The 15,023-nt window shown below is 54.6% G+C and overlaps 2 protein-coding genes across 2 annotated transcripts; both read left to right on the forward strand.

The window, feature by feature from the left end:
* Nucleotides 1-16: 16 nt before the first annotated feature.
* On the forward strand, nucleotides 17-5,789 carry LOC125322374 (neuronal PAS domain-containing protein 4-like). The gene is made up of 9 exons (XM_048296029.1): nucleotides 17-1,914; nucleotides 2,457-2,623; nucleotides 2,722-2,858; nucleotides 3,044-3,149; nucleotides 3,290-3,536; nucleotides 3,804-3,913; nucleotides 4,350-4,485; nucleotides 4,767-5,017; nucleotides 5,584-5,789. The coding sequence occupies exons 1-9, from the start codon at nucleotides 1,814-1,816 to the stop codon at nucleotides 5,787-5,789; spliced, it is 1,461 nt and encodes a 486-aa protein (XP_048151986.1). The 5' UTR covers nucleotides 17-1,813.
* A 1,117-nt stretch (nucleotides 5,790-6,906) lies between these two features.
* Nucleotides 6,907-13,925, forward strand: RRP36 (ribosomal RNA processing 36). Its single transcript, XM_048299266.1, has 7 exons — nucleotides 6,907-7,039; nucleotides 8,869-9,007; nucleotides 11,154-11,220; nucleotides 11,996-12,100; nucleotides 12,223-12,297; nucleotides 12,399-12,516; nucleotides 12,744-13,925. The coding sequence occupies exons 1-7, from the start codon at nucleotides 6,976-6,978 to the stop codon at nucleotides 12,881-12,883; spliced, it is 708 nt and encodes a 235-aa protein (XP_048155223.1). The 5' UTR covers nucleotides 6,907-6,975; the 3' UTR covers nucleotides 12,884-13,925.
* Nucleotides 13,926-15,023: the final 1,098 nt, after the last annotated feature.

The raw sequence follows: 15,023 nt of genomic DNA on the forward strand, positions 1-15,023 counted from the left end.
GCTGCAGGCCACTAGTGGCTTGTGGCAGCAGCAGGCAGTGGCTGATGTGAGCCACAGCCCTACCTGGGGTGGGGAAGGGATGCTGGGCCCCTCAGCAGCACTGCCCTGGGGTACCTGCCTGCTGCCCAGAGTTATGCTGTCCTGCAAGAGGACAGAAGGAAAATGGTGTATGTCTCCTGGGCTGTGCTGGTTCAGGTAGGTGGGTGCTCTGTAGCTTCCTGCTTCAGGGGTGGAGGTGGAGGGATGCCTGGGACAGCCTTCCTGGGTGGCACAGAGGACTGTGCTCAAGCCCCTTCCCACCAATGTGAGGCGTCTGATGTGGAGCTCTCGTGGCAACTGTAGTGGGGCTAATGCAGAGAAAGCTAGGGAAGCACTCAGGGTGTTTCCTGGGATGTAAAGTCACAGAGATGGTGGTAGCTGCCTGCCAGGAATGGGTTGGCAGAGGGCCCAGGCTGTCTCCCCTGCCCTGAGGGCTGGCACACAGCCAGGGTCAAGTGCTCAGCCAGCAGCACAAGGTTGCAGAGGTGCCTGGGCTCCTCAGCCTGCAGGAGGTGGCCAATGCAAGCACAATGGAGCAGTCTGGAGTGGCCTGAGAGCAGTGAAAACCCTGTGGCAAGAGAACAGAAGGCACCACAATTGCGACAAGAGCTGGTTCTTCACACGCTGGCAGCACCTCACCGTGATAGGTGCTGAGCATCATTGGCCTGGAGGGAAACAGGGTGTGCTGTGACAGCACATTTGGCTGAGGGAGAGCAGCCCCAGCCTGGGCTCGTCCTTTGTGGTCCTTGGCACCCACAGGTTACCCACAAGGACTTAGGTGAACATCTACCCTGTGTTGTCCAGCAGCTCTAACTCCCCTCCTCAATCAGCTGCCTTGGCCACAGGTGCGCTCTCAGTCTGTGAAATAAATGGTGGCGTTTTTTTGCTGTGCACTGAAGCACCAAGCTTACTCTCCTTGCAGGGTGCCAGGCACTAGGAAACACCTCCTGAGCACCAGAGTCCCTGGGCTGGGTCGTGCGGTGCTGAGCACAGAGGCTCCCCAATTCTCTCAATTCTGTCCATGAATGGCTGTCACTGGGAAGAATCACAATCTCTGGGGCATCGAGTGGACACAATAGGCCCCAGAAAGGCTCAGCACTCCCTGCCAGCTGCCTCTGGAGAGCAAACCTTTGGCAGGGAGAAGTCTTCTCTGGGAAGAAAATAAGGGGCTCATCAGCGAGAGGGGTCACTGATACCTCACTCCTCTTCAAGGGGCTCTCTTGGGTTCACGGGTGCTGTGGCCCTAACCTGCCTCTGCCAGGCTTGGGCATGGGACACTGCTCACCACCTTGGTCCAGGTGTCTCCAGTGCATTTTCTTGGCTTATCAGCTCCTTCTCCCAGCACCCAGCCCAGTCATCAGTGATGCTGGAGAGCACAGCTCCCAGGCAGGCAGACTAGACACAGGATGTTCTGCTGGGCTGGCAGGAGCTGGGCAGATGTGTGCCCCACAGGGGATCCCCCTGCTGTCTTTGTCACTGCCCCCTCCTGAGCGGCAGGTTTGCTTTAAAGACCCTGGCTTCCTTTTATTACTTCCCCTCTCAAATTGCAGCTGGCTGCAAGGGCTATTTTTAGCAGCCTGCCTTCTAAAAATAGCCCCGAGCTGTTTGGAGTTGCGTCACAAGAGGTAACTCTCTCCGTGAGTGGCTTGGCCTCTGCACTCCAGGAGGGTACAAAAGGAGGCCAGGAGCAGCAGGGTCAGCAGGTTCAGCCACAGCCAGAGGCGAAGGAGGCAGCGTTTCCCTGCCAGCTTCAGGCCATCCCAGTCCCGGCAGCATGACCATCTTCTGCAGCCACTGCCACCGGCCCCTGCAGGCGGAGATGAGCTGCCTGCCCAGGAGGGCCAAGCAGGCACCCAGCGCCTCGAGGCCGTTCAGGTGAGCTCCCTCCTGCCCTCCCTCAGGGCTGGGATGGCCTCCCAGAACCCCGGGACAGCTGGTGTAGGATCTAATGGCCCTTGCAAGATGCTGACACCAGCCTGGGACAGCGGGATTGCCAGCTGGTGCATGGGGAGGAGGTGCAGGAATTTGGAGGGGCAGAGGTATTTTAGGTGGTTTAAGAGGAAAGGCATATTGCACTCTGCTGGGGTGCACATTCCAGGTCTGGATGCAGTTTCCATCCTTGGGTTTGGTGGGGAGGTTGTGTCACATGGGCTCCCTACCAAAGCACATGTCAGTGTCCAACCTGGTGCCCAGCAGGAGAGGCAACAGCCATAGCAGCGGCGTGTGCCCCTGGGCAGGCCTGAGCACCTCTGCCTGTGCCCACAAGGTTTGCTCTCCTAGAGGCAGCAGCTGGCACGGGTGCTGAGCATCTCCATTCCATATCCCTGAGCTTGCAATTCTTCCCACAGTGACAGGCAGGGAATGCAGTCCCTTTCCCTCCCTGGACACGTGTCCCAGATGGCTGGCTGGCTTTGCAGGTCAACCAAGAGTGCCTCCAAGGCTCGCCGAGACCAGATCAATGCGGAGCTGCAGGCGCTGCGCTCCCTGCTGCCCATCTCCGCAGAGGAGAAGGAGCGGCTCTCCTACCTCCACACCATGGCCCTGGTGTGCCTCCGGCTGCGGGGGGCTCAGCTGTTCCCTCCAGGTACCCTCAGCACTGCTGTACTCCACGCTGGCTTGGCTCTGTGTGGGGCACTGCTCCTGCCCCATCCAAGACAGCACTTCACCCTCCTCCCCACGCAGGCTTGGCTCCTCCTGCGGGTCCGGCCCTCGGCACAGAACTACTCTCCCTGCTCCCGGGATTTCTGCTTGTGCTCTCAGCCGACAACAAGCTGGTCTACATCTCAGAGAACGTGGCTCAGGTGCTGGGCCTCTCCGTGGTAAGGCCTGCTCACTGAGCATTTGCAGTCACTGTCCCCATACCCATCCTGGTGCCTTTATTGCATGCACAGTACGCTGCCCCAGCAGATGCTGGGCTGTGGCTCCAGCAGGCTCTGCCCCCACGGTGCCAGCCAGGGCCCACTGAGAGGGGCACAGTCTCTGAGGGCAGCCCCCTCTTTATCAGGTGGAGCTGCTTGCCCAAGGGGACACGGTCTTTGACATCCTGGATGGGCGAGTGGGAGAGGATGTGCACAAGAAGCTCCTCCTTGCCCAGGAGGAGCCTGGCAGGGGTAAGGGAGGCCTCAGCTGGCATCTCATGGATCTTGCCACCCTGCTCTGGCCTTTGGCTGTGATTAGAGAGCCAGGGCCAGCCCTGCTGGGAGCAGAGTGAGGGAGCCCCTGACCCTCTGAACGGTGTGTTTCCCTGCAGAAGTCACTTTTGTCAGCGAGATGCGTACATCCAAGGCCTTCCGGCTGCAGCATGGGGGGAATCGGGTCGTGGCAGTGTGTGGGCGCTTTGTGGCCCTGCGCTGGCCACCGTCCCCCTCCACCACAGCCTTCCTGGCCCTCTGCACACCCGTTGTGCAGTCGCCCACAGATGGCGAAGCTGCTTCCCAGGATGACATATTCCAGAGCATGCATCTCCTGGACATGACGTTTATTGATGTCACGGAGAGGTGAGGGCTGCCTGCGTGCACCACAGCTCCAGCTGTACATCTCAGGCAGCAAGAATCATTTCTCTTCACCAAGCCTGTGTATGGGATGCAGGCTAGACCCTGCATGAGCACTGAGACTCTCACAAACACTTCCCAAACCTCTTCCCTCATTTACAACTCATTTCTGTACCTCTGCTGTTTCATTCTTCGTCATGCAGCAGCTGCTCCTTGCTGACACAGTGCAGGCTCTGTACAACACTCAGTCCCCACTCCCCTTGTCTTTCCCAGTGTCACCTACCACCTCGGCTACCACAGGGAGGAGCTGGTCGGTCAGTCGTGGTACAGCCTCCTGCACCCTGAGGATGCTGACTTGGCAGCTGCCCAGCACAGGGCCGTGGGTGAGTGTCAGGCCTGGGAACATGCGTGCTGTCCCCTGGCTCCCTGGTCTGGTTATGCCTGAAACGTGGCTATCCAGGACAGCAGCGACAAAGCGAATTCAGTCCTCCTTGTTGTGACTCCCTGCTCCAAAAAGGATGAGGCAGGGAAGTGGTTACACACCCCATACACTGTCTACAAGGTCACAGGCAGTTTCTAACCTGGAGGTGGGCATCCTGCTTTGCCACAGTATACAGAGGAGAGGCAAGCCCATTTGAGCCCCATGTCTTTGCGAGGGCAGGACTGCTGCGGACTTGACTCTGCTCTGTGTGGCTTCTGTCCCGCTGGGGCCAGACTAGTGACCGACGGCAGAGCTCATCGGGGCAGCCTGCGGGCTGTACAGGCAGCCTGGGGCCGTGCCCTACTGCCGGCTCACGCTGTCTCTTCCCTCGCCCGCAGCGCTGGGAGCCGGGGCTGGGCCCGCAGCAGGGACCGCCGTGCTGCGAGTGCTGCGCAAGGACCGCGCCTGGACCTGGCTGCGCGTGTGGGCGCGGCGGGACGGCGGCTGCATCACCTGCACCTGCCGCTGCCTCAGGTGAGCGGGGTCCCGGGGAGGGGCGGCGGCTGCATCACCTGCACCTGCCGCTGCCTCAGGTGAGCGGGGTCCCGGGGAGGGGCGGCGGCTGCATCACCTGCACCTGCCGCTGCCTCAGGTGAGCGGGGTCCCGGGGAGGGGCGGCGGCTGCATCACCTGCACCTGCCGCTGCCTCAGGTGAGCGGGGTCCCGGGGAGGGGCGGCGGCTGCATCACCTGCACCTGCCGCTGCCTCAGGTGAGCGCGGCCCCCAGGCTGTCCCTGACCCCGTGTCCGCCGCAGGGAGGAGGAGGCGGCCCACCTGCGCGCCCGGCAGCCCCGCGCCGCCGCCCCGCCCGCGGGCCGGGACCTCGGGCGCCTGGCCGAGCAGCTCCGCGCCCTGGCCGACAGCCTCTCGCCGCCCGCGCCGCGCCGCTGGCCCCGTCCCGAGGAAACCGAGGACGATGCCTCTGTCTGCCTTGGGAACTCTCTGCTGGACCCTCCCCAGTTCCTTCGCTTTCCTTTTGAACAGAAAATAGGATGCAACATTCCAAGTGTGCTCTCACAGGTGTCAAGTCTACAGAGATGCTGACATCGCTTGGTCTGCTGGCTGTACCTTTCCTAATGCAGGCCACTATGAGTATCCCCATCTCCTTTCAGCCTCTTGGTCACTTCTAACAGCTGCAGCTGATCCGGTTGGAGGCAGTGGCAAACCCTCCTTTTATACACTTATTACTCGTATTAGAAACTTTGTCTAGGCTGAGATAAATTCAGCATCAGGACGGCTCAGTCTAGCAGTGCAGAGGGATCCAGATATTGCACATAAACACTTATTGACTGCTTAGATGGGTATCGCTAGGGTCTTTGCGTACGTCACCCATACCTCAGAAAGGAACGCTTTTTGCCTAAAAAAAAAAAAGGAAAAAAAAAAAAAAAAAAGGACGACAATAAAGGCCGCTCCCCCACGTGACCGCCTCTGCCTGCGCGTGCTGCTTCCGGTTCCGCCGGTGCCGCTCCGGGGCCGCGGGGGCGATGGGGCCGCGCCGGGAGCCGCCGGGACGGGGCCGGGGCCGGGGCCGGGGCCGGGGCCGGGGCCGGGGACGAGCCGCCGCTTCCACAGACAGCGAGGAGGAGGCGGCCGCGGAGCAGCCGCTCGGGAGGCTGGAGGCGGTGGAGGAGGGCTCTGGCGACAGCGACAGCAGCGACGACGGCGGGAGCGTGGCTGGGGCTGGCGGGAAAGGTGAGGGGGGCCCGGCGGGAGCGACTCCGGGACAGGCGGCGGCCTCAGCCCGGGGCACGGTCGGGGCGTCCCGGATGCCCGGTTAGGGGGAAACGAGCTGCCGCACGGCTCGGTGCCCTCTGGTACTCCAGCTCCTGCACCCCTCCCTCGCCTGCCCGGCTGAGCAGCTCGGGATCACCAGCAGGGTTTGCGCTGGAGCTGGGTGAGAGGGCCCTGCAACAAACACGTGTAGGGGCCTCTTTTCTCCCGTCTCCTTCCCAGTGCGTGAAAACACAGACCCATAAAATGGTTTGGGTTGGAAGGGACCTTAAAGATCACCCAGTTCCACCCGCCCTGCCGTGGGCGGGGACACACCTCGCACCAGGCCGGGTTGCTGTGGAAGATGTCACACATCTCGGGGACAATTCTCTGTGGCAGTTCAGATGTGCAGGAGCTCGAGAGGCCCTCCCAGGACAGGAGAGTGGAAGAAGCAGGCGATGCGTGGCTGTGGGCACAACGTGGGCTGAGGTTCAGGCGGGGGGTTGGTGGTTCTCATCCACAGCAGTGGACGCAGTTTGGTTTCCTCATCTCAGAACGATCCAGGTGAGAATGAAAACCTTACGAAAAATACGGCAAAAGTCCGTGAAGGAAATTGCGAGGGAGCGGACACTGGTGTCAAATACAGGGCACAACACAGCGTGTCACAGTTGTGAGGAGTCACTGGCTGCCTTGTGAAAGGGTCTCCAGGGTGTGGGGCCGTGGGGGAGGCACATCTCTAGACGTGAGCTTTTGGCAGTGGGATTCTCTGGTGGGCAAGGTGCCCCACCATCTGGTGTAGGCATTTTGTTTTCCTCTGGTGAGGAAATGGTGAGCAAAGCTCAGAGGGAGGATCACCGACAGGCACTCTTTCCTTCCCACAGCTGGATGGGAACAGGAGCAGCAGTTTTGCTTTTGCCATCTGTCAGGGCCCTCTGTGATCTTGTTTCTGGAGCAGCAGGAGTTCTGTTAGAGTCCAGCACTGATTTTGTCTCAGCAGGGAACGACTGGGCAGATATCAGGTATTTCGTTAGGCCATCTGTTCTTGCATCCTGGACACTCTGATGTGCTCTGCACATTGTACAGCTCCCTACAGGTTGAGCTGAGGAAGGCATAAGGTGTCCATGTGTCACAGGAGTCTGTGGGAGGAGAGCAAACACGAGGAGGCTGTGCTTGTGAGTAGGAAATGCCCCTGTTATCAGCAGGTAAAAGTAGCTTATCAAGAGGTGCAAAAAGGAGGAAACAATCCACAAAATAATGGATGAAGGGGAAAAATGGCAGGAGGGAAAATTAAATGGACTACAGAGGCAGGACAGAAAAGGTAAGTTATATTCTAAGGGGAAAAAAGGAAAGAAAAAAATAGGGAAGTTAAGTCCTCGAGAAAGAATGCAAGGAACAAGGAAAATAAGCTAATCCTGCCTTTTTAACCAGAACCTTTTCACACACACAGTTGACAAATCTGCTGCCCAGCAGTGAATGCCTGCTGGGACCATTCACTTCTGCCCCAAAACAGGCTTCTTTTTTTATAGTGATGTCCAGTGATGTTTTTATCACTGTGAGTGGTTAATTCAATCTCCTACAAATAGACAGTAGGATGTATTTTGTGGACTGATACTACTGTGTGGAAATCATTTTCTCCATTAGGTTTCAGGTAGTCAGGTTTGGTCTCCTGTACCAGTATTGAGATACTTTATCAGTGGAAACTCTGCACTCTGCATGCCTTTGCTTTGCCTGATTTATACCAAACCTCCTTTTAATCCTTTGCTAAATGGTGCATCTTTTTATGTGATGTCTCTGTCTCATTTTCATTGACATCCTGTAAGCCTTTGCTATTTAAACAGTATTGTTTTGGACTTGCAGCCAAATGGAATATTGGAGTGCAAGTGACGGTGCCTTGTCTTCATCAAGTGCCAAGAGTATCTTCCACATCGTTATTCCTTTCCTTTAATGCTTTCTTTGTCCTTTTGACTGTCCTTGTTCAGAATTCGGATGGGAGGGGTGTTTAGGGGAAGCAGTGCAATGAAATCATGCTGTATTCACATTTCCTTTGTCCCCTGTGCAGCAGACTGGATAGTCACTGTTCCCAGATCCCACCTCAGAGCACTAATGACCATCATCAGAGCAGCGTTCCTGAGCATTCAGAACAAGCAAAAAGAAAACGTTTATTGAGGCAGCTCTTGGCTGTGCCCATTATGTTTTCTGGATGATGGGAGTAGTTTCTGAAGCAGAAAGTCTTGGTTATTGCCAGGATGAGAGTGCCTGGGATGAGTCCGTGCTCTGAGCCAATGTGACTGACCTCATGTTGCTTCCTGAATTTGGCAAAGCACACACAAACCTTACTCAGGGGGCAGTGTATCCTGTTTATGTGGCAAGGCTTTGGGAGTGAGTGGGCTACAAGAGCAGCTTGAGGGACACCTGGCATCCAGCCAAGGTATCACAGACAGGCTGTGATTGTCCCTGCTGGGCCACAGTTGGGGTGTCTTGTATTGCAAAGGCTCAGAAAGACCATGTGCCTGTCACTGCTCAGAGGTGCTGGGCAGGCAACCACCACCTAAGTCAGTTTGTCAAAGCTTTCCCTTCCACAAGGGACTCAGTGCAAACCCCTTCTTGCCCTTAAAAGAGAGCGGAATGAGCATATCCAAGTGCTGACTTGAAGAAATGCTTTCAGTTGTTGGTTCTGAACACCTAGAGGTATAAATCTAGGATGAAGAATAGTATGATGATAATAATTTTGCATTCTGGTTATAAGAAATGTTAAAGGTTACTGACACTAAGGGATATTAAGGAAAGGTTAAAGTGGGAAAGTCAGGACTGAGAGGTGACCCCTCAGAGTTTGCAATGCCCACTGTAGAACTCGTACTGCTCTTTGTACTGGTCTTGTGTGTGCTGTTGAGTGGAGAGAGAAGCAAAGACACTGGGAAGAGGGGAAGGCTGCTCTACTCCAGTGGTAAAGACTGAAGTGATTGATGGGAGAGGAATTGAAGGCTGAGGGATGCACTGGTTCCTTTCTGCCACGCAGTTGTACAGGGATGGCACTGCTATGCTCGTGTCACTGTCTCAAGCTCTGAGACATCCCTCTTGGTGGAGTTTGGGGGTGAGAAGTGCCTTGAGAAGCTGCTGAGTTCAGGTGTGCCCTGTGCTCTCTTCCAGATCAATCTGATATGTCTTTTGAAGAACTCCTGCGGGTGCAGAGTGAGGCAAGAACGAGAGTGAGCAAGAAGGTGCCTGGTGGGAAGAAAACTGCGAAGCCTACCAAAGCTACAGTGAAGCAGCAACAAGGCAAAAAGGGGTAAAGAGGCTCTTTTGTGATCAGAAAAATGTGAATGTGTGCTCTCTGCACTCCAGAAATTACACTGGGAGCCTCTCACAGCAATGGTGTTGCCTTGGAGCTGGCATAGATCTCCTTTAGTACACTAGACAATAATGCCTGTCACTATAGTGTTTCATTTGGGAATGGTCTGGTGCTGTTTTCAGAGCTCTTAATATCCTGTCCTCCTCAAATCCCCAGCAGCCACCTGTCACTTGATAGTTAAATTGGCACTCAATACCTTTATATCCTCTATATTAAGGCACTTGTAACCCTTGGCATGATGTGCCTCTCAGGCTCTGTGATAGTGTCTACTGTGACCTGAAATAGTTGCCCTGCTGGTTCCTAAACCCCTTCCAGCTTATCAGTATCTTCTGCCTGGCTCTCACTGGCTGGAGTTACAGTCACAGACAATTGTTCTGGAATTCCATTCATCCTTCTGCTGCTGTCTCATCTGTGGCTTGTCTGTGGTCAGTTTCCTTTTTTTCCCTCTCCACAGTACTCACCATCACAGACTTTTTCCTGTATTCAACACACCAAAAGCTATCACACCTTTTTACAGTTCTCCACAGGCCCCCACTGGTAAGAGCAGTACCCTTACCCTTTATTTGTAGTATTTAGCTAGTTTTCAGTCCTCAGAGTGGCATCCAAGTGATTTGAATGGCTTTCCTCTGTTACACTGGCACTCCCTAACTCATTTCTGAATCTCTGCTCAATACACAAGCAGAGAACACAAAAACCATTTCTCCTGCCATAAAGAGTTGGTTAGGATGATGTTTCTGCTTTACTTTTTACCCAAGACTCTGGGGGATTTTGTGTAGTGCAACATCTTCTCACAGTGTCTCTATTTCTGCCACAGAGTTTGCATAATTCTGCTTTTGTTTAATTCCTCTGATCCTTTAAGTGATGTATTGCTGTAAATCCCACATGCTTTTTCTCTCATGTTTTTGTTACGGAAGTGAGCTTCTTAAAGAAAGGGCTTCAGGAAGATCCCTTGGCACTGAGCTGGCTTCAGCAGTGCTGTATAAAGCTGACTCCAGGGCACTGTGCAGGCTTGTAGCCACATCAGCAGATGTGAGAATACACTGAACGCTGCCCTAAGAGGGATTTGGAAAACCTGTGCCTGTGGGGTTGTGTTCTGGCCCAGTGTCACCGGTGGCTGGCTGTGGTGCTCTCAGCAGGTGGTTCACAGGTTTCTCACGTTTCTGGTAACTTGCCTGAGGTACTGACCAGTCACAGGATGCAGCACCCAAGTAATACTGGGGAGAGTAATACCCTGTTGTCCCACCTTATCCTGGCCCCCCTGTGTGCCTGAAACATCAAGCTGTGAAGGCCTGTGTTGCAAGGAGAACTTGTTCCTTTAATTGGTTGTCACTGTGATCCTCATGGTCCTGATTCATTGTGGAGTCCCTCTCAGGATATGTGCCATCTGCTGTGCAGCCTGTTCTCCTGGGGGCTGGTTCTTTCCTTACTGGTGTTAAACTGGGCTTTCTTGCTGAGCCTGGCCATAGTGGAATTGGCCTCTCTTTGTGACTACCAGGCCAGTGCAGAAATTCCCAGCTGTGACACCCATGAGTGCTGAGGGAGCTGGCAGATGTTATTGCTCAGCTGCTCTCCCTATCTTTGAAATCCACCTGAATACAAGTAAAAATTTCCTTAGTGTGAGGGTGACTGAGCACTGGAACAGGCTCACCAGTGAGGTTGTGAAGTCTCCTTCTCTGGAGATACTCAAAACCCACCTGGGTGCAATCCTGTGCAACCTGCTCTAGGTAACCCTGCTTTAGGAAAGGTTCCTTCCACCCCCAGCCATTCTGTGACTCCATGAGAGGAATAATCAGTACAGCACATTTATTGATGCAGGTGGTAGGTTTTCACTTGAGACAGTGGAGTTGTTTCAGGTTCTGTGTGGGCTGTTTTAACCACACATTGATACATCTGGTTCTTGTAGCCTTCTGTGGCTCTTGACTGAGTCACCTCTTTGCTTTCTCTAGGTATCATGGTGAGGATTGAGTTGGGAGAGTCTGTTGTGCAGTAATCTTCCTCTGAGGGTCCAAATAACCTCCCAGCATATTAGCCTGGGCCTCATTCTGATGTCTGCTCCTCTTAAATATACTTTTCTCATTTTCAGGCCACTGGAGATGTCTGCCAAGAAGCCTGTACCTTTCCTGCGACAAGTCGTCCCTGTTAGGAAGAAGGTGAGTGCTGCCCCTCCCCAGTTCATGACTTCCCTGAGCGCTGCTGACAGGGCACACACTTGGGAATGGGGCTACTGCAGATGGCCCAGGCTACTTCTGGAGAACAGGGCTGGACCACTGCCGAGTGCAGACAGTGACAGCGTTTCCCTGGGGAGAACAGTGGGTGGGTGCAGGAGCAGGTGCAGGTTAACTTGAGAGTTTGTGACCCAGGCCTTCCTAGAAGGCGCAGTGACTGCCACCAATGACAGTTTCACTGCAAACCATGGTCACTGTTCAGTACTAATCCTGGGACTCCAGATGTCCATCTACTTTCCATCTGAATGTAACTTTTCACTTACCGTTGCTGGATCATGTGAATATGGAAATTTCCACAGTTAGAGACTTCTTTTTGTCTCTCCCTTTTTGCATGACCTGACCCAGTTAATCTGTGAAAATCTAGATAGGTTTGAGCTCCCAAATCCATCACCTTGACAACACATATTCAGCCAGCTCTTGGTCTGGGAGTTGCAGGAGTTTGGAGGCAGCACTCCTGCTGCTGTTCCTGGATATTCCTGGGTGGCAGACTTGCATGTGGAGATGTCTGTTGCATGGGAAACTGGATGCAGGCATGACTTTGGGGATGCCACCTTGACCGTCGTACTTGATCTTTGCCAACTGGAGATGTTTCAGTGGTGGGAACATAACATTGCTGGGGAAAACAGTGGCTGATCCATGAAAGGAGAGCAAGCAGGCTGACACTGACTACAGCTCTTGCCTTTGCCTTCCCTGCTGTCAGGTCCAGAGAGACCCTCGATTTGATGACCTGTCTGGAGAATATAAGCCGGAAATATTTATGAAGACTTACAGCTTCTTGGACAGCATCAAGAAGCAGGAGAAGGAGGTGATGCTCTGTGCCCATCCTTGCCTGGAAGAACCTTGCTTGGCAGGGGCTACTTCTTCAAAGGTTTTTCACAGTGGAGGTGATAGGCAGGCAGTCATGCAGCTTTCTGCTCTCTTCTTCAGATGGTTCAGAAGCAGCTGAAGAAATGCCGGAACATGGAACAGAAGGAGAAACTTCAGCGGCTCCTGAACCGTATGGTGAGTTCAGTGCAGCATCTCCTCTCTGTGAGGCACTGGGAGAGAGGATGTGTGACCTGAGGTCTGCCTTGATGCTGACACAGGCCACCCTTTTTGTACAGACACAGCAGGAACAGGCACAGAAAAAACAGCAGAAGTTGAGAGAGAGGGAGCTGACTTTGAAAAGACAACAGAGGGAATTGGCCAAGCAGGGAAAGAAACCCTTCTTCCTAAAGAAATGTAAGTACTTGGTGTGAGCATGCTGCAGGAAGATCCAGAGGGAGTACTGCTGGCAGGAATTCAAGCACTGGAAGCAAAGTGTCCATACTATTCCACAGAGCTGTGGGGGGGATTGTTCTAGTGCTGGTACTCAAGGGACAAGCTAAGCCTGGACCAGGGAGGGAGAGGTGAGGAGGGGCTGCTCTGTAGAGATGTTTTGGGCTTCAGTATAAAACTTGACTTTACAGCTGAGAAGCGGAAATTGGAACTAGCTGAGAAGTATGCAGAGCTGAAGAGGAGTGGAAAGCTGGAGAGCTTCCTGAACAAGAAGAGGAAGAGGAATGCCATCAAAGACAAGCGCCATCTGCCCTCACAGAAGAACCTGTGACTGTTGGACAGTCCTGCTGTTGTCTGGCATTTGGGACTCATTCTGCCTTGGCCAGGCCTGGGAGATGGTTATCCCAATTCCCAGGATCTGCCTTCCACTGCACAGTGGTGCTGTAAGGCAGCAGAGCAGAGGCTGAGCTGAAGGAAATAGTGGGGTTTTTGTAGCTGAAGTACCTTCTTTGCTTGTGGTTTAGGTCATGCCTGGGTGGTGTGTTTTGCAGATGCTGATGGTGATGACAGCTGTCTTTGCCCTTGCACCTGCTCATTTCTAACTCTAGCAAGGAAAGCCTGAGTCGTGCCCTGCACTGCTGGCTCTACTCCAGATCTTTTCAGATTTCCACTGAGGCAGAAAAGGATGTGGGACAATGCCTGCTCAGAGCAGCAACCCTGACTTCAGATCAGGTTGCCCAGAGCTGCTTCGGTGGGGTCTGGTAATGTCCAAGGACAGATGCCCTCGCCTCTCTTGGCCTCTGCCCTACTGCTTCAGGTTCTCAAGACGGAACTTTTTGTCCCCTCATCCAGGAAACCTTCCTGGTGTTAGTGCACAATCACTGTCTTGTTCTCAGTAAAGTGCCTGGCTCTGTCTTCTCAGCAGCTTTGTCACAGCTCTGGGGGGTGGGTGGGAAAGGGGTGCTGTAAGGTCTCCCCAAAACCTCCTCTTCCTAAGGGTGAATAAATCCTGTTCCCTCAGCCTTTCCTAGCAGTGCTCTCGCCGCTGACAGCTTTCCCATACCCAACTGGAGTCAGCCCAGACAACCAACAGCTGTCTTTTTGTGGCCCAGCATGGGTCAGTGTCTGGATGTAGTCTCACAAGAGATGAGTAAGGGTGAGAGGACCACTCTGCTCCACATGGGCTGCTCCTGGTGATGCAGATCTAGGTGTGGCTGGCCTTCCTCATACATGGGGCATGCTGTGACTGCTCAGGTATTGCTGTTTGGGATCTCTCCTTCAGAGCAGCTTGGTTTCTCAGGGTCATCTCCACAGCGTTATTAATACTTCTAGGAAACTGATCCTGTATGAAATAAAGTACCTGTTATCCTCTATTCCCACTGTTAGTGCTGTTACAGTCAAAAGTGTTTGAACTCAGAGGAGTCAATGCCTCTCTCCAATATGTTTGAACACCAGCCCTCTTGCTTCTCCTTGCTCCGTTTGCCCATGTCTGCTGTGGCTGTGCTGACAAGGGGATGGCCCAGGTGACCCCAGTGTGACAGGTCAGGGTGTGCTGGGAGAGTGCCTGGCCACAGCTGTGCTGTGTGGGTGGCCACAGGTGTTTAGGGCCTGGGGACAGGCCTTGCTGGGAGCAAAACGTGGAACAAGGAGCAGGTCAGCCGGCCTGAGGGTGTTGCTGAAGCACCTGCCTCCACTGAAGTTCCTGTGGATGATGCAAGTCCTGCTCTGGTGACAAGTCGCAGTGGAACTGGGGGAAGGCAGTAGATATGGGATGTGCCAGCCTGTTGAGACCTGCTGCCAGGGCCTTGCTGAGGGATCCCATGGCACTCCTCAGCATCCCTGAGTCCACGTATCCCCAGCCCCTGCTGCTTGTAGGTCTGGTGCAGCAGGTGGCAAGGCTGGTGCACCCCCAAAGTGGTCGTGCTTTCCCCTCCTGCCCCTCTGGAGCTAAAGGTCTTCCTGCTGAGGCCAGTGCCTGTGTGCAGCAAGGACATCGTCACTGGGATGTCACCTGCTTCTGCTCAGCACGGTGGCAGTGAGCCCGGGGCCTGTGTGCCTGCCAGCTCCTGGGCCCAGCACCCTGCAGCAGGGCAAGCCCTGGGGCATTGCCCAGCTCAGCCAGGGGTGAGGTGACACTGGGTATTGGGCAGGCAGCAGCACGGCAGCACCAGCTCCAAGGGAAGGAGATGCTTCCAACATCTCCTGAGAGCTTCCTACTGCTGGAGAGCTGCTCTTGCCAGTAGCCTCCCAGCCTCAAGCAGTTGGCTTATTTTCCTTGTTTCTAAGGCGATTTGGGCAGACCTGCACTGGTGTCCCTCCGAGTGGAGTGTGGGGACTTGCTGTGGGTGTCCCTGGGCATGACTGGTCCCAGTTGATGTGACTGCACTGGTTGCACAGGCGGTGGTGGCTGACAAAGCTGCCAACACACACCCTGCCAGTGACACCCTCGGAGCCCACCAGACTCTCACAGG

This window comes from Corvus hawaiiensis, chromosome 3 (assembly GCF_020740725.1).
Source record: "Corvus hawaiiensis isolate bCorHaw1 chromosome 3, bCorHaw1.pri.cur, whole genome shotgun sequence".
NCBI lineage: Eukaryota > Metazoa > Chordata > Aves > Passeriformes > Corvidae > Corvus > Corvus hawaiiensis.

Coding starts and splice junctions, on each gene's coding strand:
- LOC125322374 (XM_048296029.1), top strand. CDS start 1,814: ATGACCATCTTCTGCAGCCACTGCCACCGGCCCCTGCAGGCGGAGATG. Junction 3,150..3,289: donor CCAGGAGGAGCCTGGCAGGG/GTAAGGGAGGCC, acceptor GTTTCCCTGCAG/AAGTCACTTTTGTCAGCGAG. Junction 3,914..4,349: donor TGCCCAGCACAGGGCCGTGG/GTGAGTGTCAGG, acceptor CCTCGCCCGCAG/CGCTGGGAGCCGGGGCTGGG.
- RRP36 (XM_048299266.1), top strand. CDS start 6,976: ATGGATGAAGGGGAAAAATGGCAGGAGGGAAAATTAAATGGACTACAG. Junction 11,221..11,995: donor TCGTCCCTGTTAGGAAGAAG/GTGAGTGCTGCC, acceptor CCCTGCTGTCAG/GTCCAGAGAGACCCTCGATT. Junction 12,101..12,222: donor TCAAGAAGCAGGAGAAGGAG/GTGATGCTCTGT, acceptor TCTCTTCTTCAG/ATGGTTCAGAAGCAGCTGAA.